Raw genomic sequence first — 26,019 nt, forward strand, 5'->3', positions numbered from 1 at the left:
TGCTGAAGAGCCAGTTTCTGTGCTGTGTAACTCTGTGACTATGATAGTTATCAACATGTGGGGGAACATTAAACGAGTGGACAAGGGTTGGTCAATTAAAACTGAGGGCCACAGGAAGTTTCTCTTGCAGTGACTGGTAAATCTTTGGATTAGATAAAGATGAAGATTAGCTTAATTTGTCACGTGTACATCAAAACACCCAGTGTTTGTGTCAATGATCAACACAGTCCAGAGATGTTCAAAGTAAACCTTATTATCAAAGTACATGTATATCTGCATATACACTCCTGAGATTCATTTTCCTGCGGGCATACTCAGCAAATCTATGGAATTTGTGACTATAACAGGATCAATGAAAGATCCACTGGAGTACAAAAGATAACAAACTGTGCAAATACTAATATAAATAAGTAGTAGTAAATAATGAGAACATGAGGTAATGAGATAAAGAGTCCTTAAAGTGAGATCGTTGGCTGTGGGAACATCTCAATGGATAGACCAATGAGTGTAGTTGTCCCCTTTAGCCAGGGGTCACCACGGTTCTGACGCCAACATAGCATGCCCGCAACTTACTGACCCTATCCCTAATCCATGCTACTTTGGAATGTGGGAGGAAACCGGAGCACCCAGAGGAAACCAATGTGGTCATGGGAAGAGCATAAATCTCCTTACAGATTGCGGTGGAATTTAATCCATGTCGATGGTGCTCTCATAGTGTTACACCAACCGCTACATGACCATGCCACCAACGATGATTCTCTATCATATAGATTGTGGAGAATGGATCATTGGGATTATTAATGAGGAGGTGGATAACTATTTGAAGGATCAGGGTATTGAAAGCAATGGGAAATTGGTATAGAGGAGCAGGTAAGATCTGGGGCAGATTACCTATGATCACATTTAAAGGTGGGACAGGTTTGAGGGGCTGAGTGGCCTACTGCTTCTAAAGAGTATGCCTTATGAGGATAAGCTGGGTGAGCTAGGGCTTTTCTCTCTGGAGTGAAGGAGGTTCAGAGGTGTCTTGATGGACATGTATAAGATGGTAAAAAGCATCAAGTGGATAGCAAAAGACTTCTTGGATGGCAATGTCTGATACGAGAGGACATAGTTTTAAGGTGATTGGAGGAAAGAATAGTGGGGATAGGGAGGGGTAAATGCATGGAATATCCTGCCAGGGGTGATGGTAGAATCAGATACATTAGGGATATTTGAGGGTCTCCTAGGTAGGTAGGCACATTTTGAAGAAAAATGGTGGGCGGGAAGGGTTAGACTTGCTGAGATTGTAGCGCATCATAAGCACAAGAAACTTTGCAAGTCCTGGAAATCCAAAGCAACACACACAAAATGCTGGAGGAACTCAGCAGGCCAGGCAGCGTCTGTGGAAATGAGCAAACAGTTGACGTTTCGGGCAGAGACCCTTCTTCAGGACTGAGAAGGAAGGGGGAAGACACCAGAATAAAAAAGGTGAGAGGATGAGGGAAAGGAAGGTGGTAGGTGAAGCCAGGTGGGTGGGAAAGATAAAAGGCTTGACATGAAGGAATCTGATGGGAGAGGAGGGTGGACCATGGGAGAAAGGGAAGAAGGAGGGACACCGGGGGGGGGGGGGGGCGGTGATAGGAGGTGAGATGAGGTAAGAAGCCAGAAGAAGGAAGGGGAAGAATTGTTTTTTACCAGAAGTAGAAATTGATATTCATGCCATCAGGTAGGAGGTTACCCAGATGGAATGTAAGGTGTAGCTCCTGCACCCTGAGAGTGGCTTCATCATGGCACGACATGTCGGAACGGGAGTAGGAATCGCAATGAAAATGTTTGGTTACCGGGAAGTTCCGCTTTTGGCAGATGGAATGGGGCTGCTCAAAGAAGCAGTCCCCCAGTTTTCGACGGGTTTCACCAATGTAGAAGAGGCTACATCGGGAGCATCGGATACAATAGACTACCCCAGCAGATTTGCAGGTGACATGTTGCCTCACCTGGAAGGATTGTTTGAGGCCCTGGATAGAGATGAGGGAGGAAGTGAGTGGGCAGGTGTAGCACTTTAGCTGCTTCTAGGGTTAAGTGATGGAGGGAGATTAGTGGGAAGGAACAAATGGATAAGGGAATTATGGAAGAAGTGATCCCCGCAGAAGGTGGAAAGTTAGGGTGGGGGAGAGGTAAAGATGTGTTTGGTGGTAGGATCCCTTTAGAAGTTGCGCAGAATGATGTGTTGGATGCTGAGGCTCATGAGGTGGTAGGCAAGGACAAGAGGAACTCTATCACTGTTAAGGCAACAGCAAGATGGGGTGAGCGCGGATTTGGGAAATGGAGGAGTTGCGGGCGAGAGCAGCATCTATGGTGGAGGAAGGGAAACCCCATTCTTTGAAGAAGGAGGATATCTCTGATGTCCTGGAAAGGAAAGCATTATCCTGGGAATAGATGAGGTGGAGACAAAGGAAGTGAATAAAACGCATGGCATTTTTACAGGAGACCGGGTGGGAAGAGGTCTCGTCAAGATAGATGTGGAAATTGGTAGGTTTATCAAAGATGTCAGCTGACAGTTCGTCTCCAGAGATGAAGACAGGGAGATCGAGAAGGGGGAGGGAGGTGTCAGAAAAGGACCAAGTGAATTTAAGGGCAGGGTGGAAGTTGGAAGTAAAGTTGATGAGACTGATGAGCTCAGCATGAGTGCGTGAAGCAGCCCCAATGCAGTCACCAGTGCAGTGCAGGAAGCGTGGGAGAGCATTACTGGAGAAGGCTTGGAACATGGACTCTTCTACATTGCCAATGAAAAGGCCAGAAGACCTGGGGCCCATGCAGGTGCCCATAAGACCACAAGACTCTAAGACTTAGGAGCAGAATTAGGCCATTCAGCCCATTGAGTCTGCTCCTCCATTCTATCATGGCTGATCTCGGCTCCCACTCAACCCCATACATCTACCCTTTTGCCATATCCTTTGATACTCTGACCGGTCAGGAAACGATCAACTTGCACCTTAAATATCCGTACGGACTTGGCCTCCACTGCAGTCCGTGGCAGAGCATTCCACAGAATTACTGCTCTCTGGCTAAAAAAAAATCCTCCTTACCTCTGTTCTAAAGGGTCGCCCCTCAATTTTGATGCTGTGCCCTCTAGTTCTGGATACCCCCACCAAAGGAAACATCCACCTTATCTAGTCCCATGGCTACTCCTCGAATCTGGAGAAAGTGGGAAGAATGAAGGAGAAGTTGTTGGGGGTGAGGAGCACAGTTCTGGCAGACAGGGGAGGGGAACTTCCATTGAGAAAGAAGTGAAGAGATTTAAGACCTTGTAGTGTATGGCATTCTGTCCATAGGTGATGCCTTTGAAGGCGAGTTATCTTTTCACTCTACTGCCCTCGTAGTGTGCATGTACAAAGCTAGGCAGGGAGGATGAGGATTGCCAGCGGGAAGTGTTTAGTGGTGAACACACTGAGACTTAGTTTGAGGCCCGTCGGAACAGTGAGCTGCTGGTCTCCCGCTCTCAGTGCAGGAGCGACCTCTCGCTCCGTCCCTCGCTGGTGAGAGAGAGGCTGTCTGAAGTACCAGAGTGCTGGGATATGGACCCTAGATTAAGCTCTCTTTGGGGGGCTTTTGCTGTTGCTTGCTTGGTGGTGGGGGGGGGGGAGGGTTGGTGCTTCCGCTGCTGCTTGTGCACGGGGGTGGGGGCTTTGGGGTTCTGACTGTATTGTTATTCATTCCTTGGTGTTTCTTGTTTTGTGGATGTCTCAATGAAGAGTGCGAATTTCAGTTTTTAATACTGTACGATTTTTATTTTATTATATTGAACCATCTGAACCACCCTCTGTTTCTCTGAATGTAAGAGTCAATGGTTCGGAGCATGGAGTGTGGGGATAGACCAGAATCAGGCATGGACCTGCTGGGCCAAATGGCCTCCTGTGTTTATAAAAAACCTTAGGCTCAGTTGGGCGGCGGGATGGAGATACATCTCTTCACTCTGCTAGACTGCAGGTCACCCTTGGGCAAGGTGTACCACCAGCTTAGTTGCCCCGATCAGGGTCACATGAAGGCGTGGGAGCTGGTATGAGCAGCTGGTTCACATCACAAGTCCTGGTTATGCGACCACAGACGCCAGGCAGACAATCTCTGAAGAGTATTGATAATGGCTGGGGTCACCCGTCTTGTAAAGACACTGCCCGGAAGAAGGCAATGGCAAACCGGTTCTGTAGAAAAGTTTGACAAGAATAATCCTGGTCATGAGACCATGATTGCCCAACATCATACGACAGGGCACATAATGCTGATGATGGTGAAGGCTCATGGTTGCTCAGGGAGACTGAGCTGATGTTGATTTATATCCTGAGCTAAGTCAATTGATGACCAAAGCTGGTGCAACGTGGGTTAGTAGAACCACAGAGCTCAAGACAGACCCCTCAGCCCATTGAGCCTACACTGAAAAATCAAGAAGCTAGTTCACTAAATCTGTTTTTATTCTCCCCACTTTTCCTGCAGTTCTTCTTGGAGTATCTTTAGCCAGAGGGTGGTGAATCTTTGGAATTCATGAGACTGTGACAGCCAAGCCTATTTAAAGTGGAGGATGCTAAGTCCTTGATTAGTCTGGGTGTCAAAATTTACAGGAAGAAGGCAGGAGGATGGGGTTGAGAGGGATAATTAATCAACCATGATGGAAGAGTGGAGCAGACTCAATGAGCTGATTGGCCAAATTTTGGATTTATGCACCCACCCACACTAAGGGCAGTTTACAGTAGCCGATTAACCTATCAACCTGTACGTCTGTGGGACGTAGGAGGAAACCAGAACAACTGGGGAAACCCACAAGGTCATAGGGAGAAGGTGCAAACTCCACACGGACGGCACCAGAGATCGGGATTGAACTTCTGGTGCTTTGAGACAGGATGGTGTACTAGCTACGCAAGAGATTATGCGGATGCTGCGAATCTGGATCAACACTGGTGGAGGATCCTCTCCAAATAATCAAAAATGTCAACTTTAAAATTCACCTGCCATAGGTGTAGTGATGCAATAACACACACAAAACGCAGCCGGTCAGGCATCGCAGAATAGGCCCATCCGGCCCTTCGAGCTACGCTGCCCTAGCAACCCCTCACAACCCTGATTAACCCTATCCTATTCTCGGGAGAATTTACAATGACCAATTAACCTACCCATTTAGACTGTGGGAGGAAGCTAGAGCACTCGGGGTGGGTGGGTGGGGGGGGGGGGTGAGCCCACATATTTCACGGGGAGGACAAAGAGAGACTCCTTGCAGACGGTGCCAGAATTGAACTCTGAACTCTGATGCCCCAAGCTGTTATAGCTCTATGCTAACCACAATGCTACCATTGTGACTTACCAGCTTTGCCAGCTCCGGAGGTGTCTACCAGCTGTGCCCACTGGTTATGTAGACAAGGTTGAATGGTCTTCCACTGACTTTGTCAATGAGTCCACTCTACCAGGAAGGTTTAGTATTACCAAGGGAGGTTTCACCTTTTTTTTTGTAATTTATTTTTTTATTGAAGTTCATCATCAAACAAACATTTCCATAAGATGTATTTCAGACATTGTACATATATATCATATAATCATATATATCACAAATCTCCACAAAGTATTTATCTGAGGTTTCAACAGGAGCTTTGTTGCTTCTGGTGTTCACACAACTGATATCTACTGCCATCTGCTGTTGGAAGCTAGACATCACATATACAGCAGCTCAAACTTCTCTTGAATTTTTAAGTTCTTTTTTCAAGTTTATTTTCACTGACATAGTCATGAAATTTGTTGTTTTGCAGCAGCGGCAGTGCAGTGCAAGACAAATTTACTGTAAGTTTCAATAAATAAATCAAAAAGTAATAGCGAAGTAGTGTTCATGGTTCATGACCTGATTGTGGAGGGGAAGAAGCTGCCCCTGAAACATTGAGTGTAGATCTTCAGGCTTCTGTACCTCCTCGCTGATGGTATTAGTGAGGGGAGGGCATGTCATGGGGCTGAGGGTTCAAGTACTTAACAAAATGGAGCCATTGGTGTGCCTTCGTTTTATTGTGTCAATATGTTGGGCCAGAATAGGTCCTTTGAGATGTTGATGCCCAGGAACCTGAAGCTGCTCACCCTTTCCACTTCCGACCCCTCAATTCTGGTGATTGGGACTGGAGGTTATCATTCTAAATGGGAAATACTTATTTCTGATAGATCTAGTTTAGGCCATCTGTTATAACGCTATTAAAGATTCTCCTAAACCTGTATCTCGTATCAATGATACCTTTCAGAGTTCAATAACTGTCCTCCACATGAAAATTGTAAAGAGGCAGAGATGTACATGCAGAGACTGATTTTTTTTTTTTAACATCACTTTTCCAGTATTTAATTTCAACCATTTTTGAGGGATTCAATCTGCAAAGCTGTTCTGTTTTCAGGGAAGACCTTGCCTATTCTCTTGGACTGGTGTAGATGCTGGAAAGCTCTGCAGGTTGTGCAATATATATATATATATATGTATATAATATAGGGCCAAATAGAACTTAGACCTTTCCATTTCTGGCGCCAGGACCAAAGGGCTTGTTCTTCCTAATATTAGCCACCAGATGGCGAAGATGAGGCCATTCATGGTTCTCAGCAGCACTGCTGTGTGGCCAGAACCAGACATTAGAACAAAACAGTGTGGTTCCATGCTCTCCACTGTGCACCTGTAGAAATTTGCTGGAGTCTTTGGTGGCATACCAAGTCTCCTCAAACTCTCAATGAAGTACAGCCACTGGCATGTCTTCTCCGTGATTATATCATTGTGCTGGGCCCAGGATAGATCTCCGCAACCTCATCGACTCACCATTCCCCGCACCTGGTCTCACCTATCACCTGCCAGCTTGTACTCCTCTCTCTCTCCTCTCACCTTCTTATTCTGGACTCTGCCTCCTTGCTTTCCAGTCCGGATGAAGTTTCTCGGCCTGAAACGTCAAATGTTTATTCCCCTCCACAGATGCTGCCTGACCTGCTGAAGTCCTCCAGCATTGTGTGTGTGATACCAATGAGAGAAGGCAGTACAGTGCCACCACCCAGTGAATGCACGTTCATACGGCAACAGAGAAAAGGTGTTGCTGACTATCTCAGGAGGAAGTCAGCAGGTCACGCAGCATCCGGAGGAGGGAAGAAAGGGATAATGGGTTATGCCACTCATTCCACTGGGTTCTTTCAGCAGATACGATTGTTGCTCTGGACTCCAGCATCTGCAGCCTCTTGTGACTCCAGATCCAAGGTGTTGTTTGCCTGTCAAGTTTTGCTTTTCCTTGGGCTATATTGTTTTGTTAGAGTTGTTTCCAGTGATCTTCACTTGCAGAAGGAAAACTACACTGATGACACAGAAAAGTGGTCATGGAAAATACAACATGATTCATTGAGCACTAAAAATATAATGCAGTATATTTTACAAATAGCTCATACAAATTAAAAATTTTGCAGAGCTGAATCCCTATAGCAGCTTGTATTTTGTCAGCCAATGAAGTCAAAAACGGGAACCTTGAAGCCTCAGAATGATAAGGACCAGATAATTTGTTCCAGTAAGATCAAAGGGTTTCTTGATACACAGGATGGACTACATTGCTGATTCGGAGAAGGCAAATATTGGGGGGTCTGTGTTCCATGATAAACTCTTTGTGGTGCTCAACGCAGTGGTCTTGTTGCACTCTTGATTCCCTGATCTGGAACATCTGATGATTAATTGCTGACCCTTCTACTTATCAAGAGAGTACTCCTCTTTGATCCTGACTGCAACCTGCTGAAGGCAGATGTTAATCAAACACTCGATGTATCGCATGCCGTGGTTAGCAAACAAGAAGCAGTCTACCCCACTGCTTTTCAAATCATTGTCGGGGACTTCAATCAGGGTTGTTTGAAGAAATCTCTGCCCAGTTATTATCAACATATCACCTGAAGAACCAGGAGTCCCAACACACTGTTAGACTACGATTACGAATGCCTACTGTTCCATTCCTAGATTATTATTGACTTCAGGAGGATGAAACCAGAGGTCCATGAGTTAGTCCTTATCGGGGGGATCAGAGGTGGAGAGGGTCAGCAACTTTAAATTCTTCATTGTTATCATTTCAGAGGATCTGTCCTGGGTCCAGCATGTAAGTGCCATTACAAAGAAAGCTTGGCAGTACCTCTACCTTCTTAGAAGTTTGTGAAGATCTGGATGTCATCTATAACTTCTGTAGATATGTGGAGGAGAGTATATTGACTGGTGCATCACTGCCTGGTATGGAAACAATAATGCCCTTGAATGGAAAGTCCTACAAAAAGTAGTGGATACAATGCAGACCATCGTGGGTAAAACCCTCTCCACCATTGAACACATCTACATGGAGTGCTGTTATAGGAAAGCAGCATCCATCATCAGGGAACTCTATCATCCAGGCCATGCTCTTTCTTGCTGCTACCATCAGGAAGAGGTACCAGAGCCTCAGGACTCACACCACCAGGTTCAGGAACCGTTACAACCCCTCAACCATCAGGCTTTTGAATCCGAGGGGATAATTTCACTCAACTTTACTTGTCCCATCACTAAAATGTTCCCATAACCTATGGACTCACTTTCAAGGACTGTTCATCTCATGTTCTCGATATTTATTGCTTATTTATTTATTATTATTTTGTGTTTGCATAGTTTGTTTTCTTTTTCTCATTGACTGTTTGCCCATCCTATTGGACGCAGTGCTTCATTGATTCTATTGTGTTTCTTCTAGTTACTGTGAACGTCTGCAGGAAAATGAATCTTCGTGTTTATATGGTGACAGATATGTACTTTGATAATAAATTTACTTAGAAGTTTGAATTAGAGTAAAGAGTTAAATGGAACAGAAACAGGCTTATGTATGGCCCGCCCTGTACATACAAGTAAAGTTCAAAAAGTTCAAAGTTCAAAGTAAAACTTAGTATCAGAGTACATACATGTCACCACATACGACCCTCAGTTCCTTTTTCCTGCGGGTATATTTAGCAAATGAATGGAACAGTAACCGTAAAGAGGATCAATGAACAACATCTGAGCAAATGCAAGTATAAATAAATAAATAACAATAAATTATGAAAGCATGAATCAACAAGATAAAGAATCCTTAAAGTGAGACCATCAGTTGTGGGAACACCAGAAATAGAATGAGTGTAGTTATCTCATTTTGTTCAAGAGCCTGATAGTTGAGGGGTAGTAACTGTTCTTGAACCTGGTGCTGCGAGTCCTGAGGCTCTTGTACCTTCTGCCTGATTGTGGTAGTGAGATAGTTGCATGCATTGTCACTAATCCCTTCTACTTGTGGTGCAGTCATAGCTTTCAGTGCCTTGGTGATTCAAGTTCCCGTCTAGATGCTTTGTAAATGCTGTGAGATCTCTGCCTCCACCACCACCTACTTGGGCAGCTCCGTCCAGATCTGTGTGAACAATACCTTCTCAGAAGCTCTCAAACTCTCGCACGTCTCATCTTCAACTTCTGCACTCTTGCCTTAGACGTCCCGCAACATGGATAAAAATACTTAATGTTGAATAGTTGGATTAATTGTGTGCACACCAGGAATAAAAACAAAAGCCTTGATTTTCTGAGTCATTGCCCTGCACAACATGGGAACAGGCCCTTCTGCCCGTCTCATCCATGCTGACCAAGGCGTCTACCTGAGCTTGCTCCATTTGCCTGCATTTGGAGCCTATCCCTGTGAACCTTTCTGATCCACGTATCAGTCGGGATGTCTTCTAAACATTGTACTTGTACCACTTCCTTTGAGCTTGTTCCACATAGCCAACCAACTGTGTGAGAATGTTCACTCTCAGATCCCACTTTTATTTTTCTCCTCTCACCTTAAACCTGTACCCTCTCGTTTTAGGCTCCATTACCCTTGTAAAGGAATTATGACTATTCACTTTAGTTATTCCCCCCTAAACTCGGAAGGGTCTACCATCAGTATTCTACAGTCCAGGGGAAAGAGGTCCCAGCCTCTCCAAAGTAGTAGTGGGATTCCAAGCACTGGAGAGAGCATTAGAACTCACATTAAGATCCCAATAACAAGAAATCACCATTGACTGGGTGGTATGTTGGCAGTCTGGCACTGTAGCAGTTAGTGTAAAGCTTTTCATCGCCAGATGTAAGAATGGTTCAATACCTAGCAATGTCCATAAGCAATTTGTATGCTTTCCCTGTAACTGTGTGAGTTTCTTTCAGATGCTCCGATTTCCCTTGAATGGAAAATCCAACCAAAATAACAGGTAAATCCTCCCCGCCGTTAAGCACATCTACATGAAACATTGTCACAGGAAAGCAACATTCATCATCAGAGACCACCACCACCCTGGTCCTGACGAAGGGTCTCGGCCCGAAACGTCGGCAGCGCTTCTCCCTATAGATGCTGCCTGGTCTGCTGCGTTCCACCAGCATTTTGTGTGTGATGCTCTCTTCTTGTTGCTGCCATCAGGAAGAAGATTCAGGAGCCTCAGGACTTACACCACCAGGTCCAGGAGCAGTTATTACCCCTCAGGCATAAGGCTCTTGAACCAAAGGGGTAACTTCACTTCATCATTGAAATGTTCCCACAGCCTATGGACCACTTTCAAGGAATCTCATCTCATGTTCTTGATATTTATTGCTTATTTTTGATTATTATTGTTTCTTTTTGTATTTGCACAGTTTGTTGTCTTTTGCACACTGGTTGAACGCCCAAGTTGATGTGGTCTTTCATTGATTCTATTATGGTTATTATCCTATTATCGATTTATTGAGTACACTCACAAGAGAGTAATCTCAGTTATATATGATGACATATACGCACTTCAGTAATAAATTTACTTTGAACCTTGAACTTTGAACTTCCACAGTCTGAAGACATACAGGTTAAGCTTAGTCTTGGGTTTGCTATGTTGGTGTTGGAAGCAAGGTGACACCTGCTGGCTGCCTTTAGTCCATCCCAGACTTTTGGTTATTGATGCAAACGACGCATATCACTGTATGTTTCGATGCTTTGATGCACATGTGACAAGTAAAGGTTTTTTCTTACTGCAGTATGCAAAAGAATGTCTACATGGACCTTGTGCTTATTTAAATCTGCAACCCTGGACTTGTAGGGAGAGTGTGTCAACTCAGAAATTGAAATCCCACCCAGTCGTAGGTTGCCTGTTGGGCTTCTAAACCCAAGCTTCGTGTCAGTTTACGACTAACGTCTGAGCCAATTGTTCTTCTGTTGTAGGTCAAGGATTCTCTACAATGAAGTTTGCTCTGATGCTGGTGCTGCTCCTACAGTTGATCGGCTTGGCCTTGTGCTTGGCACAGAATGGTGCCTTCTACATCAACGGCAATGGCAACGGGAATGGGAACGGCGAGTGTAAGTATGGCCAACATTGGCAACTGGGCAGTATCTACTTCCTTCCAATGATAATCAGTGTGAGATGGCTCTCTCTCCAGGCCCTGTATCTTCCGCTGAGCTTTCGCTAATCATGACTGATTGCATTGTGTAGGTTCTGGATTCAAATTGGCGTTGAAAACCCGGCACCCATTGAGAAAGGCCTAACATCCATTAAAAATCTGTATGATAAGATGGACTCTTGACCTCACAATCTACCTCATTGTGGCCTTGCACTTTATTAAGACCATGAACCATAAGACATAGCAGCAGAATTAGGTCACTGGGTTTGCACCACCATCTCTCTCAAACCTATTCTCCTGCCATCGTCCCATAACCGTTGACACCCATACTAATGAAGAAGCTTAATCAGGAATATTGTCTGCCTGCACTGCACTTTCTCTGTAACTGTAACTCTATATGAGTAAATGGCATTATGATAAGAATTCATCCCGATCTAACATTTGTTCCTCAACACTCAGGGAACAAGTGGGCCAAAGAAACAAAATAATGGAAGAACTCAGCAGGTTGGGCAGCACCCGTGGAGGGAGGTGGACAGTCAATGTTTCAGTCTTGACCTTTCGTCTGGACTCGTCATTCAGATGAAGGGTCTGAGCCTGAAACAATGACTGCCTGTATTACTCTACAGATGTATTTGTGTATAGGACTGTGCAAAAGTCATAGACACAAATTATACATTAGACTGAGCAGAGTACTGTAAGCTGTTATTTACATCATTTCCTGCATTGGTTAATCTTAAATAGATTTGAAGCACATAACGGAAAGACATCTATCTCCATTCTCTATTTGCCCTTGAAACAGCAATATCCGTGAGTCATAAGTTTTTGTTAATATATTGGTAAATATTTAGTAGATAGAGTCCTGTGCAATAGTCTTAAGTACCTTAGGTCTATATATGTGCCTAATTTATAGGCATCCGTTAGTCTCGTGAGACCATGGATTTGCCCCTTGGAAAGTTTTTCCAGGGCGCAGGCCTGGGCAGGGTTGTATGGGAGACCGGCAGTTGCCCAAGCTGCAAGCCTTCCCCTCTCCACGCCACTGATGTTGTCCAAGGGAAGGGCACTAGGACCCAAGCAGCTTGGCACCAGTGACGTCGCAGAGCAACGTGTTGTTAAGTGCCTTGCTCAAGGACACAACACGCTGCCTCAGCTGAGGCTCCAACCAGTGACCTTCAGATCACTAGACCGATGCCTTATCCACTAGGCCACGCACCAACACATGTGCCTAATACTTTTGCACAAAACTGTATGTACAAATATTTGTATTCAGTTCAAGGCTCTTCATAGTCAATGGGCAACATGGTTAAGTTGCGGTTAGCATAATACTATCACGACACCAGCGACCCAAGTTTAATTCCGTTGCTCTCTATAAAGAGTTTGTATATTCTCCCCGTAACTGCATGGGTTTCCTCTGGGTGCTCCAGTTCCCTCTCACCTTCCAAAGAAGTACGGGTTAGTAGGCTAATTGGTCACATGGGTGTAATTGGGTGGCATGGACTTGTCAGGTCAGAAGAACTGGTTACCATGTTGTATCTCTAAATAAAGAAAATGCTGCATTCTGTTATTGTTTCTCCTTGTACCTCTTGAATGCACTGATAGAATGAAATGGCCTGTATAGATGACATGTAGAACATACCTTTTCATTATACATTGGTAGATGGGACAATAACTAACCAGTTTACCAAGTGAAAAAGAATGACCTAGGATTTATGGAGTCTGTCTTTTATGGCCAAAAGAGAATACAGCCAATGAAATATTGTTACAGAGGAGTAACTGATCTGATTATGGGAAATGCGGCGGACATTTTGCATTTGACTTGCCTCCACAATGGGGTGGTAACTGGTCAATCTGTTGTAGAGGCTTTAAATGAGAGATGGAACAGTGCCAGAGGATGACAAATGTTTAAGCTATCCAGCAAAAGGTACAGTGGCAAGTAGGGACTGGCCATTTGAGACACCAATCTTCCCACGTACTAGTCTAACAGTTTGTTGATGAAAATCACAAAACCATTAGATGTATAGTATTGTTCAAAAGTCTTAGGCTCATATATATAGCTGGGGTGCCTGAGACCTTTACCCAGTACTGTATCTGTCAGTGTGGAGCAGGGAGCGACTTGGTAACTCTGGCAGGAGCAAACGATGTTGGGGAATGGAGAGGGTGGAGAGCCGCAGGAGGGATGTGGGACAGGTGACAGAGACACCAGGCAAGGTCATATGATGTCAATCAATTGGTTTATTGATCATTACAGAATGTCTCTCTGGTGTTTCCTGCTCCCTGCCCTCTCCCTTCCCCTTTTCCCAACCATGATTCACCCCTCCCTTCCCATTCTCAGTCCACAGTAGAGACCCACATCAGAGTCAGATTTATAATCACTCATATATATCATGAATTTTTTTTGTGGCAGCAGTATAATGCAATACATAAAATTACTACAATACTGTAGCATCCTAGCTATATATGCTTAATATTTTTGCACAGTATGATAGGAGCAGAATTAGGTAATTCATTCCCTCACCATCCCTTTGGCAGAAGATACAAAAGCTCGAGAAATCTGCCAGGCTCAAGGACAGTCAAAAGTTTAACGTTGTCACTGGCAAACATACACGGGGCAGAAAAACCATGAAAATTAACTTTTTCCAGCAGAAGCTCTGTACATTGCAAAATGAAGACAAGTGTAGTTATAGTAAATTTAGATTAAATGGTACATAATCTGCATGGCCACACTGGTTCAAGCTGACAGGAAGGCAGAAGGCAACAGTAACTAAAATGAAAGCACTTTACAACAGTACTGTGCTGAAGAGCATCTCTGAATGCACATATTGAACCTTGAAGTGGTTGGGCTACAGCAGCAGAAGACCATGGACATACACTCAGTGGCCACTTGATTATATACAGGAGGTGTAGAACAGTCTTTCATGCAAAACAACAGCTTTCCGCTGTAGCTTGGCAAACGTGGCAATAGTAAACCGATTTGTTTCCTAGATTACAATGGCATCAAGCTGCACATTGAGACCCAGCGAGACCGGCTCTTTGCCTACCGAGGGGAGAACGTAACACTGAGCTGTCGCTATCGCTACGAGCCACCGGTGAACAGCAGCCGCAAGGTCAGGGTGAAATGGTCCAAACTCAACATGGATTTTTCCAAGGAGTGCGACGTGATCGTGGCCATCGGGCTCCGGCACCGAAGTTTCGGGGAGTTCAAGGGGAGGGTCTACCTGCAGCAGCTGGATGAGCGGGAGGTGTCGCTGGTCATCACGGACGTGCGGCTGGAGGACTATGGGATGTACAAGTGTGAGGTGATTGATGGCCTGGAGGACGAGAGCAGCATCGTTGAGCTGGAGTTACGAGGTAATCGGTAGTGCTAATGGGTGGAGTGGAGTGTGCCTCACGGCCACCCTGTCGGAGCAGTTGGGGGAACAGACTCTCAGAAAGTAAACTGGTGGAGGAACTCAGCAGGTCAAGCGGCACTTGTTTAGGCAAAGGGATGGTCATTATTACATGTTGAGACCCTGCGACAGGACCAGCAAGCTTTTCCCTTCACAGATGTTGCTCAACCCTCTGAGTTCCTCCAGGAGGTAGTGAATTGGTTTCAGAGTTGATTTAAGACCATAAGACACAGGAGCAGAATGAGGCCATTCAGCCCATCGAGCCTTCAAGGTCATTCCATTATGACCAATTTATTATCCCTCTCAATGCTATTATCCTGCCTTCTCTCTGTGACCTTGGACTAATCAAACCTCCACCTCCAATGTACCCAGTGACTTGGCCTCCATAGCTGTCTGTGGCAATGAATTCCACATATTCAACAACCTCTGGCCAAAGCAGGGGTTCACGACCTTTTTTATGCCATGGACCAACACCATTAGTAAGGGGTCTGTGGACCCCAGGTTGGAAACCCCTGGGCTAAAGAAATTCCTCCTCAGCTCTGTTCTAATGAGACATACTTTTATTTTGAGGCCGTGCCCTCTGGTCCTATTTCTCCATGTCCACTCTATCTATGCCCTTCAATATCAGCCTCCAATCTGATGGCATGAACATTGACTTCTCTAACTTCTGTTAATGCCCCTCCTCCCCTTCGTACCCCATCCCTGATTTATTTATTTATTATTGTTATGTTTTTCCCTTTTTTTTCTCTCTCTTTTTTCTCCCTCTGTCCCTCTCACTATAATTCCTTGCCCATCCTCTGGGCTCCCCTACCCCTTTCTTTCTCCCTACGCCTCCCATCCCATGATCCTCTCCCTTCTCCAGCCTCGTATCCCTTTTGTCAATCAACTTTCCAGCTCTTAGCTCCATTCCTCCCCCTCCTGTCTTCTCCTATCATTTCGGATCTCCCCCTCCCCCCCACTTTCAAATCTCTTACTATCTCTTCTTTCAGTTAGTCCTGATGAAGGGTCTCCGCCTGAAACATCGACTGCCTGGCCTGCTGCATTCACCAGCATTTTTTGTGTGTGTTGCTTGAATTTCCAGCATCTGCAGATTTCCTCGTGTTCGCCTTTCATAGGTTTCATTAAGATCTGCCCTCATTCTTCTAAACTCCATTGAGTACTGGCAAAGGTGGTAGACATGATGAAATGAATGGCCTCCTGCAGAGCCAATCCTTTGTGCTGTTTCCATGAGACTTACAGCTGCTTGGACTTTGCCTTTCAGGTGTGGTCTTCCCTTACCAGCCGCGCCATGGCAGGTACCAGCTGAACTTCCACAACGCCAAGCTAGCCTGTGAGCAGCAAGATGCCATGATCGCCTCTTTCGAGCAGTTGTTCCAGGCGTGGGAGGAGGGCCTAGACTGGTGCAATGCCGGCTGGCTGATGGACGGGTCGGTCCAATACCCCATCACGGTGCCTCGAGGGCCCTGTGGCGGTGAGGGGAGCTCGGCCGGGCTCCGGAACTACGGGCTGCGCCACAAGAACCTGCACCGCTTCGATGTCTTCTGCTTTGCTTCGACTTTGAAAGGTGGGCGAACTTGGGGGCTGAGCAGAGCTTGTAGTGTGTGTGTGTGTGTGGGGATGTAGGCAATGCCTTCGGATCTTGGGGTTGAGTGGGGTCACGGGGGGAGAGTGGACCGCTCCTGATCTTGCAGAGCGGGCATGAAGTAGATTGATTTTCCCGGGATGGAAAGACGTGAGAATCATACAACAGAGAAACAGGTCTTTCGGCCCCATTGCCAAGCAAGATTCCATCTAAGCTGGCCCCTGTGCCCAAGTTCGGCCCATATCCCTCTAAATCAGGGGTTCTCAAAGTCTTCTTATGCAATGGACCAATACTATTAAGCAAGGGGTCCACGGACCCCAGGTTGGGAACCCCTGCTCTAAACCTTTCCTATCCATGTACACTTTAAAAATAGCTAATGTTCCTACCCCTTCTTGTTGCAACTATCATGGAGGAGGTGGCTGAAGGCCCACGTTCAACAAATTAGGAACAGCTTCTTACCCTAGTGAACAGGTTTCTGAATGGTCCATGAACTCAGGGGCACTATTTCATTATTCCTCCTTTGTGCAGAAGTCTTATGCTTCTTCCGGTGGTCTTAATGTAGTCTGGGCTGAGGTGTTCCTCCGCTGAGCACCGACGGGGTTTGGAGATGCTGGTGAATCTGTAGTCCCGAGCTGAGGCAGAGTAGGACCTCGTGGGGTTGCGTTTCAGGGCTCCTGAGATCAGCAATATAAATGCAAGTCTTCTTTTGTCAAATTTATTGTCCAATGCACAGGCGCAATGAAAAACTAACATCAGAGTCACATAGCATTAGATAGGTAACAGTCACAAGCAAAACATAAACTATACATCTTTTTTGTAGACAGAACACAAATAGAACATAAAAAAACAAAGTCTGTTTTTATGCAACCTGATCTAAATGGTCACAATGTCGCAAAACTGTAGTGATTAGGGTTTTACATAAAACACAAAATGCTGGCAGAACTCAGCAGGCCAGACAGCATCTATGGGAGGAGGTAGTGACGACATTTCGGGCCGAAACCCTTCATCAGGAGGGCAACCCTTCATTAGGGTTTTGCTGGTTGATTCAAGAAGTGAGGTTTGAAGGGAAGTAGCTGTACTTGAACCCGGTGGTGTGAGACCTCAGGCTCTTGTACCTCCTGCCCCCTGGTGCTTGTGAGAAGATGGCATAGTGCAGATGGTGGGGATCTTTGATGATAAATGTTGCCTTCTTAAGGCAATGCTTCATGTAGATAACATCAGTGGTGGAGAAGGATGTCCCCTTGACATACTGGGGCGCCAACACTACTCTCAGCAGCTTCTACATTCCTGCTCATTCAAATTGCCCTACCAGACCATAAAGCAACCAGTTTCAAGGTTACATCTGTATAAGTTCATTAGAGAGTTTGGTGACAAGCTAAACCTCCAAAGAAACTGGGCAAGTTACGGAAGTAGAAACAGAAAAGAATGGAAACACTCAACCAGTCTGCAGAAAGAGGAACAGTTAACATTTCAGTTCGTTGTTCTGACAAAGAATTGCAGACCTTAAAAGTTCAGTTTCTATTTCCTCAGATGCTCACTGCCCTGCTGAGTGCTTCCAGCAATCTCGGTTTTTATCTCAGATTTCCAGCATCTACAGCTCTTTGGTTTTCACTGAAGACTCAGGAGACTGCAGTTGCTGGAACCTTGACTAGCAAACAATCTGCCGGAGGAACTCTGCATCCGTGGGAGCAGAGGAACTGTCAACATTTTGGGTTGAAACTGATATTTTGACCCAAAACATCAACAGTTCCTTTCCTCCCGCAGATGCTGCCTCACTCACTGAGTTCTTCCATTGATTGTTTGTTGCTTTGTTTTTGATTTGTGGATCAGGTTATTAAATGGACACGGGTTTTCCTTGCACACGTTTGGTCAGACTGCTTGGCACCTGTACTAACTCAAGTTCCATTCATAGCTTTCCTCGTGTCTCGGTCTAGGTAAACTCTACTTCATGCGTCGCCCACTGAAGTTCAATTTTGACGAAGCCGTCAAGGCCTGCCAGGACGACGGGGGCGAGATGGCCAAGGTGGGCCAGCTCTACGCTGCCTGGAAGTTCCTCAAGTTCGACCGCTGCGAGGCTGGCTGGGTGGCCGACGGCAGTGTCCGTTACCCCATCAACTACCCCCGGCCCAAGTGCGGCCCTCCTGAGCCTGGGGTTCGTACCTTCGGCTTTCCCAATAAGGAGAGCGGGAAGTTCGGGGTTTTCTGCTTTAAAATGACCTAAGCGGCAAGGGCAGAGGCTGTGTTGATCGCAGGAGAACCTTCCGTATTGTTTATTGAGCCAGTGTTAGTGCTCGTCTTTAAAGGTGAAATCAAGTTATTTTAAAAAATATATTAAAATATAACCTTCCCTGATACTATCCCAGATCCATTTGAGAAAGAGTTACGTAGCACAGAAAGAGGCTGTTCATTCCATCCCATTTTTGTCCAAGCCAAGAGTTAATTTTTAAATTTTTTATTTAGAGATACAGCACGGTAACAGGCCCTTCTGGCCCGCTGCCCCATGCTAGCCAATTACACCAAAACACCAATATATCTGCTATCCTGTATATCCTTGGGATGTGGGAGGAAACCGGAGCACCTGGAGGAAACCCAGGCAGCCAGGAGGAGAGCTTACATACTCCTTACAGACTGTGGCAGGAATTGAACCTGGGTTGCTGGCGCTGTATCATGTTACGTTGACCGCTATGCTACTGTGCTGCCCTTAACCAGTCGTTTATTCTGCTCCCATCTTTATTCTCACCACATTAACCTCGATCTCTCTCTCCCCGGTTCTACTACTCACCCATACTCCACGAGCAATTTGCAGTGGCCAGCTGATCTACCCTATATCTTCAGGGTGTGGGTGTACACAGAGGCAACCCGCGCAGATTGCAGGGAGAACGTGCAAGCTCCGCACGGTCAGCACTGGAGGTCAGGATAAGACCCAGGTCACTGGGGCTGTGAGGCAGTGGTTCCACAAGCTGCACCATTTTGCATTCCCTTTTTTCTAATCAGTCTGAACGTCCTCATAATTGTCTGTGCTGTCTCTGAGTTTTGAGAGGCTATTAAAAAGAAGCAGTAATAAAGCATTTAATACTGAAGGCTGGGATCTCAAGACACTACACTGTCAGTTAATGTATATATGACCCAAAATGTTTCAGCTATTCCCTTACTCCAATCCTCAGCTCACTGCTTTCAGAATTCCTTTCCTACTTTTGTTTCGCTATCCATTTTTAATTCCCTGTTAGTTCAGCTGCCGTTGTGTCTTCAGCTAAGATCCTGGATAGATTCAGTGCTTCCTGCTACAACAGTAATCCCAGTGATCAGACAAGTTATTCAGGGGGAATGACCCTACTGCTGAGGTACTGTGTCGGATTGTTGGCCTCAGAATTGGCAGGTACTTGAGCGAGAGTGAATACATCAAGCAAATCAAAGATCTGGGCTGTATCTTAGGACGCAAACCGTGACCTGCATATTTGTGAACTAAATGTACTTAATACACAGTTCTGCAAGGTTGCAGTCCAGGTTTTGACTGCAAATTTTGCATCCAGACAACTAGGCCCAGGCATTGTATGTCTAAATTAGGCCTTAAAATCAATTTGTATACTCAAGCCTCAATGCGAAGGCACATTGAGGGTTCAATATGAACATTTCACAGATGATCAATGTTATGATAGATAACTTGTTGGGCGTTAGATACACAGAAGGTATTTCTAATCCCCCTAGCAAGGGAACACTGGATCACATTCAGATGATTTCCCAACCTTAAACCATTGTACTTAATTGCCGCACGTTCCACCATGCTCAACCGGGATCAGTGCCCCAGCTGTAGTATGCCGCAAAGTCAACAAGGGAGTGTCCAGAGACGTAGAGAGGAACTTAACAAATAGAGCAGATGCATGCAGATGCACAGGCGTACTCGCTATGTGTGTGTGCGTTTATCCTGGTCATATGTTCAATCATTTCTGAGTTGGTCTATCTCTGGCCTATTGGAAGTCGTCGTACACCTGGTTCACTCTCATTGATCAGCCTAAAGCAACCAAATCTGGTGAATCCTAGGTTCAGAAGAGCCCAGTTTAGTGTGGATGGAGCCTTTCCTGGCCTCGCTCAAGAGTTTCCCTGCTTTCTTAAGCTAGACAGGCCAGTAAGCTCCAGTCTTGGTGTAGTAGTAGCCTGAAGGCCATTTTATTGTTCTCCATCACGTTACAGTATGCAAGGAGCTGAGTAAAAAGCCAGTTCTTTACAGTGTTCTCACGAAATGTAGATTCAAATATTGATTTAAATTCCTTTGACTTCTAACACAGTGCTTCTAACTACTGGTGACCAAATGAAATGTACAAATGATATAAAATGGCTGACCTGATGACGAAGGTTAATTGTTTAACAACATGGCAATAGGTAATCAACAACAGCTGTGAACTTACAAGTAAGCAGCGAGATCTCGTTATGAGAAATAAACCAACAAACCAAATCAGGAAGGACATAACAGAGCCAGTTGAATATTTCTTCTAGTGTTTTGCCCTTTATATCCTGAAGGCCTCAGCTCTGATTTGATTAGACATTTCTTTGGTACACTATTAAGAGATCACTTTCATGTATGAGGTAGAAAATGAGTTTCGGCTATTTAACCACAGGAAGGGGTACCATGGAACCAAATCCTCCCCTCATCCAATTTAAAAAAAAAGATTATAACCTTCTCTGATATCCCAGATCTGTTTGAGTTAGAGATTCTTGCAGCATAGAAACAGGCTCTTTGTCTCACTCAGTCAGCTCCAAGAGCTGATATGTCCAATGATCATTGTTCATCGCTGGCCGATTCTCCGAGATCAGGAGCAACAAAGCTGATGGTGAAACTCTTGGACTCTTCCTTGCTTGACTGGTCATCAAGCCTGGACCCTTCAGGCACATCTGCTCCATGAGCCTTGAGGAACCAACGTTCCCTCCATGCTCCAGGTGTGGGACTCCAGGACCAGTTTACATTCAATGCTTTCCCAGGGCAATTTGTGTGATTTCACCTTTAGAGAGCGAGCAATTTGACCATCTGAGAAACCAATGGCTTCCATTGGCCTGTTATCCAGGAAGTAAAGCAGTGTAATGACTAGATATTCAGAGGGACTGCAACATGGGGCTTGTGAGGGTGGGAATGGGGATGGGCTGGAGAGGGAGGGAAGAAGGTGGGGTATTAAATTTTTTACCAATTTTTATAGATATTTTATTACATTTTATTAGTTCAAAGCAGACTATATTATATCTCAAATCTATTTAGATGCTCTAGTCAACCACCATGCTGTAATGCTATTGAAGAGTACAATATTATTTCTGTCTTCTGACCCGATGCTCGGACACACAGGTATCTTCCAAAAGAGTCAAGAAATGGCAGAGAGAAGGAATCCCAACACTCGCCAAAATCTCAACCTGATAATGCTGACACCAATGGGGGAAAGGATGAATCATCCCAAGACAGCGTGGGGAGCCAGCTGAAATTGTCCTAGTATAGAGTGGGGAACAGGGTGAACTGTCCCTGTTTGCTGTGGGGACCAGGGTGAAATGTCCCAGTATACAGTGGAGAGCAGAGGTGAACCGTTCAGGCCAAATGGGGGAGCAGGGTGAAATATCCCAGCATACAGAACAAGAATAGGGGTGAGTAACCCCAGTACAGAATGGGAACTGGAGTGAACTGCCCCCAGCACAGAGAGGGGAGCAGAGATGAACTGTCCCAGCACAGCACGAGAGCAGGAGTGAGCGAGCTATCCCAGTGCAGAGTGGGGACTGGTGTGAACTATCTCAGCACAGAGTGGGGAAACATCACTTTTGGAAACAGTGCATCTCTGTACAATGATCTGCCAACTGAGGCTGTGCATACTGTATTTGTGTAAACGTGGGTTTGAACGTACATTTGTACTAAATATTTCAAGCTGCCTTGTGGTATTTATTCAGTAATGCCACACCGCTGAAATTAATCTCATAGGGAATTCTAAAGCTGCAACCCTTCTCCGCTGTGACACAGAGATCTACTGTTACAGCACAGGTTCGGTGGAATCTCCAAGAACTGTGTCTGTTTAAAATAAAAAGTAATTACTCTAAAGGGAAAGAGCTCTCCACTTCTGTTGTTATTTTTAATGCTCCCGGTTTAATTTCCTACAGTAGATGAACAGGTAATGTTAGGGTAATAAGTTCCCTACGTTAGAGAGCACGGACTCTGAATGGTCTAGAAGATGGCTGTTCCTTTCTACACCCCTGCTGTTCATTACACCGAAGTGCCCCAACTCCTCTGATGGGTGCTGCCTGTTATCCACAAGACTGTGCTTTCTACAAGCATGCCAAGTAGTACTTTACATAGTGTCAAATGCTCTTTTAGCCTTTTGGCTTCAAAGTTCAAAGTAAGATTGATTATCAAGAATACATACATGTCACCACATGTAGCCCCGAGATTCTTTTTCCTTGTGTCATACTCACCAAATCTATAGACTAGTAACTGTAAACAGGATCAATGAAAGAGCAAGAGCACTGAAGACAACAAACTGTGCAAATGCAAATGTAAGTAAATAACATGAAATAATGAGATAGAGTCCTTAAAGTGAGATAATTGATTGTGGGAACATCTCAATTGTGAGTGTAGTTATCTTCTTTTGTTCAAGAGCTTGATGGTTAAGGGGTAGTAATTTCTTGTTTCAGAGGGAGGCATGGTGCTGTTCCTCTGTCCAATAAGCTTACTGCATTGGAATATATCATTCTCAGAAATGGTGGTTTACTGTCCTTAATGCAAATTAAAAATTACAATGAATATACTATAATTATGCACTGCAGTGCATATGTTTACTTTTGAAATTCTCGGGAATACAATTCCTGATTTCTTTTCAGTTCCCAGGGGAAAATGTTTGTATTTGTATAATGCCTTTAATGCGTAACATACATCCAAGCTTTCCAAGAGGGAACACTGTGAAACAAAGGTCAACAATGAGCCTCATAAGAAGATTATTACAACAGAGAGTCAAATACTTGGTAAAAGAATTAGGTTTTAAAACATATTATAAAGGGAAGGAGAGAGGTAACTAGACAGAGATCTTTAGCAAGGAGGCTATAGACCTTGGAGTCCAGAGCAGTGCTATGGTGATAGCACTGTTTGTTGAGTGGTGGCAATGGAGAAAAGCAGAATGCAAAGTTCTTAACAATGTGCATTTACACACTGCTTTTAATTATGGAAAATCAATGGTTGCTGTGATTTAATGGAATGTACAAAGAACATCCGTTCCTACAAATGGAAAAAAATCTTGTTTCAGAAGCCTTTTTTTCTAATTGAAACCAAGAAATAGGAAATGTCTGGTGATCAAATCCTATTTGTATATTGAAAAGCTACTGAAATTCACTTGGACTGAATGTAAATAGAGACACGTGTGGCAAAAAAATCCTCCCGAGATGTCTTCAGATGCATTAGCACAAACCGGCTGGCGGCTTCTCTCGTACGTAACTGACGGCCTATAAACCTACTCACCTGCAGGCACCACCAGTGCATAGGTGGAGACCAAGCTAATCTTTAGCTGGTTGTCAAGGAGATCCACACACAAAGGTGAAATAAAGGTGATGCCGTACACTCAGTGGAAGATATGGATTGTAATCTTAAATTCACAATATATTGGCTGATCAGGGATCTTTCCAATACCTGGTGTCTGCACGGAAGTTGAAGTGGGTGAAGTCAAACACCAGAATTCATCATTGTGAGACCATCTTGGTCATGGTAATGATGTTCTTCATATAGATCCATAGTTACTCTTCACTTTCCTGTTATCTCATGGTTACTGCATAATGTTGTATTAAGATGTTGCTTTTATTTTATATTAAAAAAACATATCTATATACATTGTTGACTCTTTCACTATCTGCCCTTTCAATGAGAAGACTTGTCTTCATTGTATAAACATGAAAACCAGCTTTGAGAGAATATGCTGATAACAACACTGGTTTTAGGGTTGATTTTAAGCCGACTGAAATAAAATATTTCTACATCATAATGCTTTCTAAAAATTTAGGTAACTTCTGTCAACACACATACTTCCTGCTCATGGTCTCAACTTTAGACCAATACCTGGAGTAGTATGGAGGGCTATGTTTCGGGTGCAGGTTGTTGGGGCTAGGCAGATTAATAGTTCAGCACAGATTAGATGGGCCAAAGGGCTTGTTTCAGTGCTGTAGCATTCTATGACTATGCCATGTATTTTTACAATAAGAGATCTCCTCTTTGCTTGATGCCAAGGGAAGTTCCTACTGTGAATGCTAGTGTTTCTATCTTACCATGAAGCATAAAAGTTTTATTAGTTATAACTGACTTTACCAGAGTGTATATTTGCTGCAACGAATTATGCAAATTCATTATCTTCCGGCTAAAGAAATTCCTCCTCATCTGAGTTTTAAAGGGAAGTCCCTTGATTCTGAGGCCTAGTCCTGAGATCCTATACTCTCCTACAAATAGAAATGTCCTGTATACAGTATGTCTAATTTATCTGGGCCTTTCAGTATCTGTAAGTCTTAATGAGATCCACCCTCATGCTTTTGAACTCCGTTGAGTACAGGCCCAGTGACATAAAACACTTATTGTACATTAAGACTTTCATTCCAGGTTTCCCTCTTGTGAACGTTCTCTGAAACTCATCCAGGGCCAGCACATCCTTCAATAGGAATGGAGCTTAAATGTGTTTTGAACAACACATTCTAAAGCCTTAGGATTACCTCCTCATTTTAATGTTATATTCTTCTTGAAATGAATGCAGATATTGCATTTGTTTACTTCACTGCCGAGTCAACCTGCAGGTTAGCCTTAGTTAAATCCCGAGGTAGGATTCCCATGTCCCTCTGTGCCTTCAATTTTTGAATTCTCTCCTCGTTTAGAGAACAGTCCTTTCAATGGAATGGAGAGGAAGGAAGTAGTATTGAATCATTACATGGGACAATTAGTTCATGTCATTGAGGCCCTCCGTTAGTCAGGGTCAACCATGGATGTTATGTCCTAGCTGTCTACGTGATATGCAAGCAACTATGCAAGCCAGGGCAGTACGATATGGAGAGTGAACTGTTGCCCATGTAGCAGGCTCACCCTCTCCATGGAGCTGGTGAATGGCAGAGATGGATCCAGCTTTGTACCAGTGGCGTCGCAGGAGTTGCCGGTCAGTGTTGACCTCAATGCAGGACTGCCTTAGGGAATCCAACTCCAGGTTTGTCCCTTGGGGTTTACTACTGAAGCCACCCCCATGAGTGGCTCTAGCCGCAAGGCAGTGGGGATTTGAGAACAAAGTTTTCCTTCTAGATGAGCCCCATCTGCCGGAGGCGGCTGGTTTAACGGCGCCAGTAACCTATCTTTGCCCCTTCTTACTGTAGAAAAGATTTCACTGGGTTTTGTCACTAAGCCACATGTGAAGGCCAGGAGCTGGACATGGTTGTCAGAGGCTATTTGGGATGCACACCATTAGGAGCATTTAATCAGTAGTGGGAGCTTGTCCCCACCACTAAACCTGGCTAAAAACAACCTTAAGGAACCATGTCATTGAATGTCAATTATATGGGCAACATGGGTATGGGCCAGACATTACTGTATAGAGTCATACAGCCCCTTTGGGCCCCATCATTCAATGTCGATACCCAGTTATACTGATCCCATTAAGCAACTCTTGTCCCATAACCTACGATTGAAGAGTTAATCATCAGAACGATAA

At 44.7% G+C, this 26,019-nt stretch overlaps 1 protein-coding gene across 1 annotated transcript in view; it reads left to right on the plus strand.

The window, feature by feature from the left end:
• Positions 1 to 24,171, plus strand: part of LOC140718595 (hyaluronan and proteoglycan link protein 3-like) — a 30,084-nt gene extending 5,913 nt beyond the window's left edge. Inside the window, exons 2-5 of the mRNA XM_073032555.1 lie at positions 11,196 to 11,330; positions 14,351 to 14,716; positions 16,016 to 16,318; positions 18,271 to 24,171. Coding sequence (XP_072888656.1) covers positions 11,213 to 11,330; positions 14,351 to 14,716; positions 16,016 to 16,318; positions 18,271 to 18,557 — 1,074 coding nt within the window. The 5' untranslated portion in view covers positions 11,196 to 11,212 and the 3' untranslated portion in view covers positions 18,558 to 24,171. The remainder of the gene's footprint in view (positions 1 to 11,195; positions 11,331 to 14,350; positions 14,717 to 16,015; positions 16,319 to 18,270) is intronic.
• Positions 24,172 to 26,019: the final 1,848 nt, after the last annotated feature.

The sequence above is a fragment of the Hemitrygon akajei genome, chromosome 30, assembly GCF_048418815.1.
Source record: "Hemitrygon akajei chromosome 30, sHemAka1.3, whole genome shotgun sequence".
NCBI classification, from domain to species: domain Eukaryota; kingdom Metazoa; phylum Chordata; class Chondrichthyes; order Myliobatiformes; family Dasyatidae; genus Hemitrygon; species Hemitrygon akajei.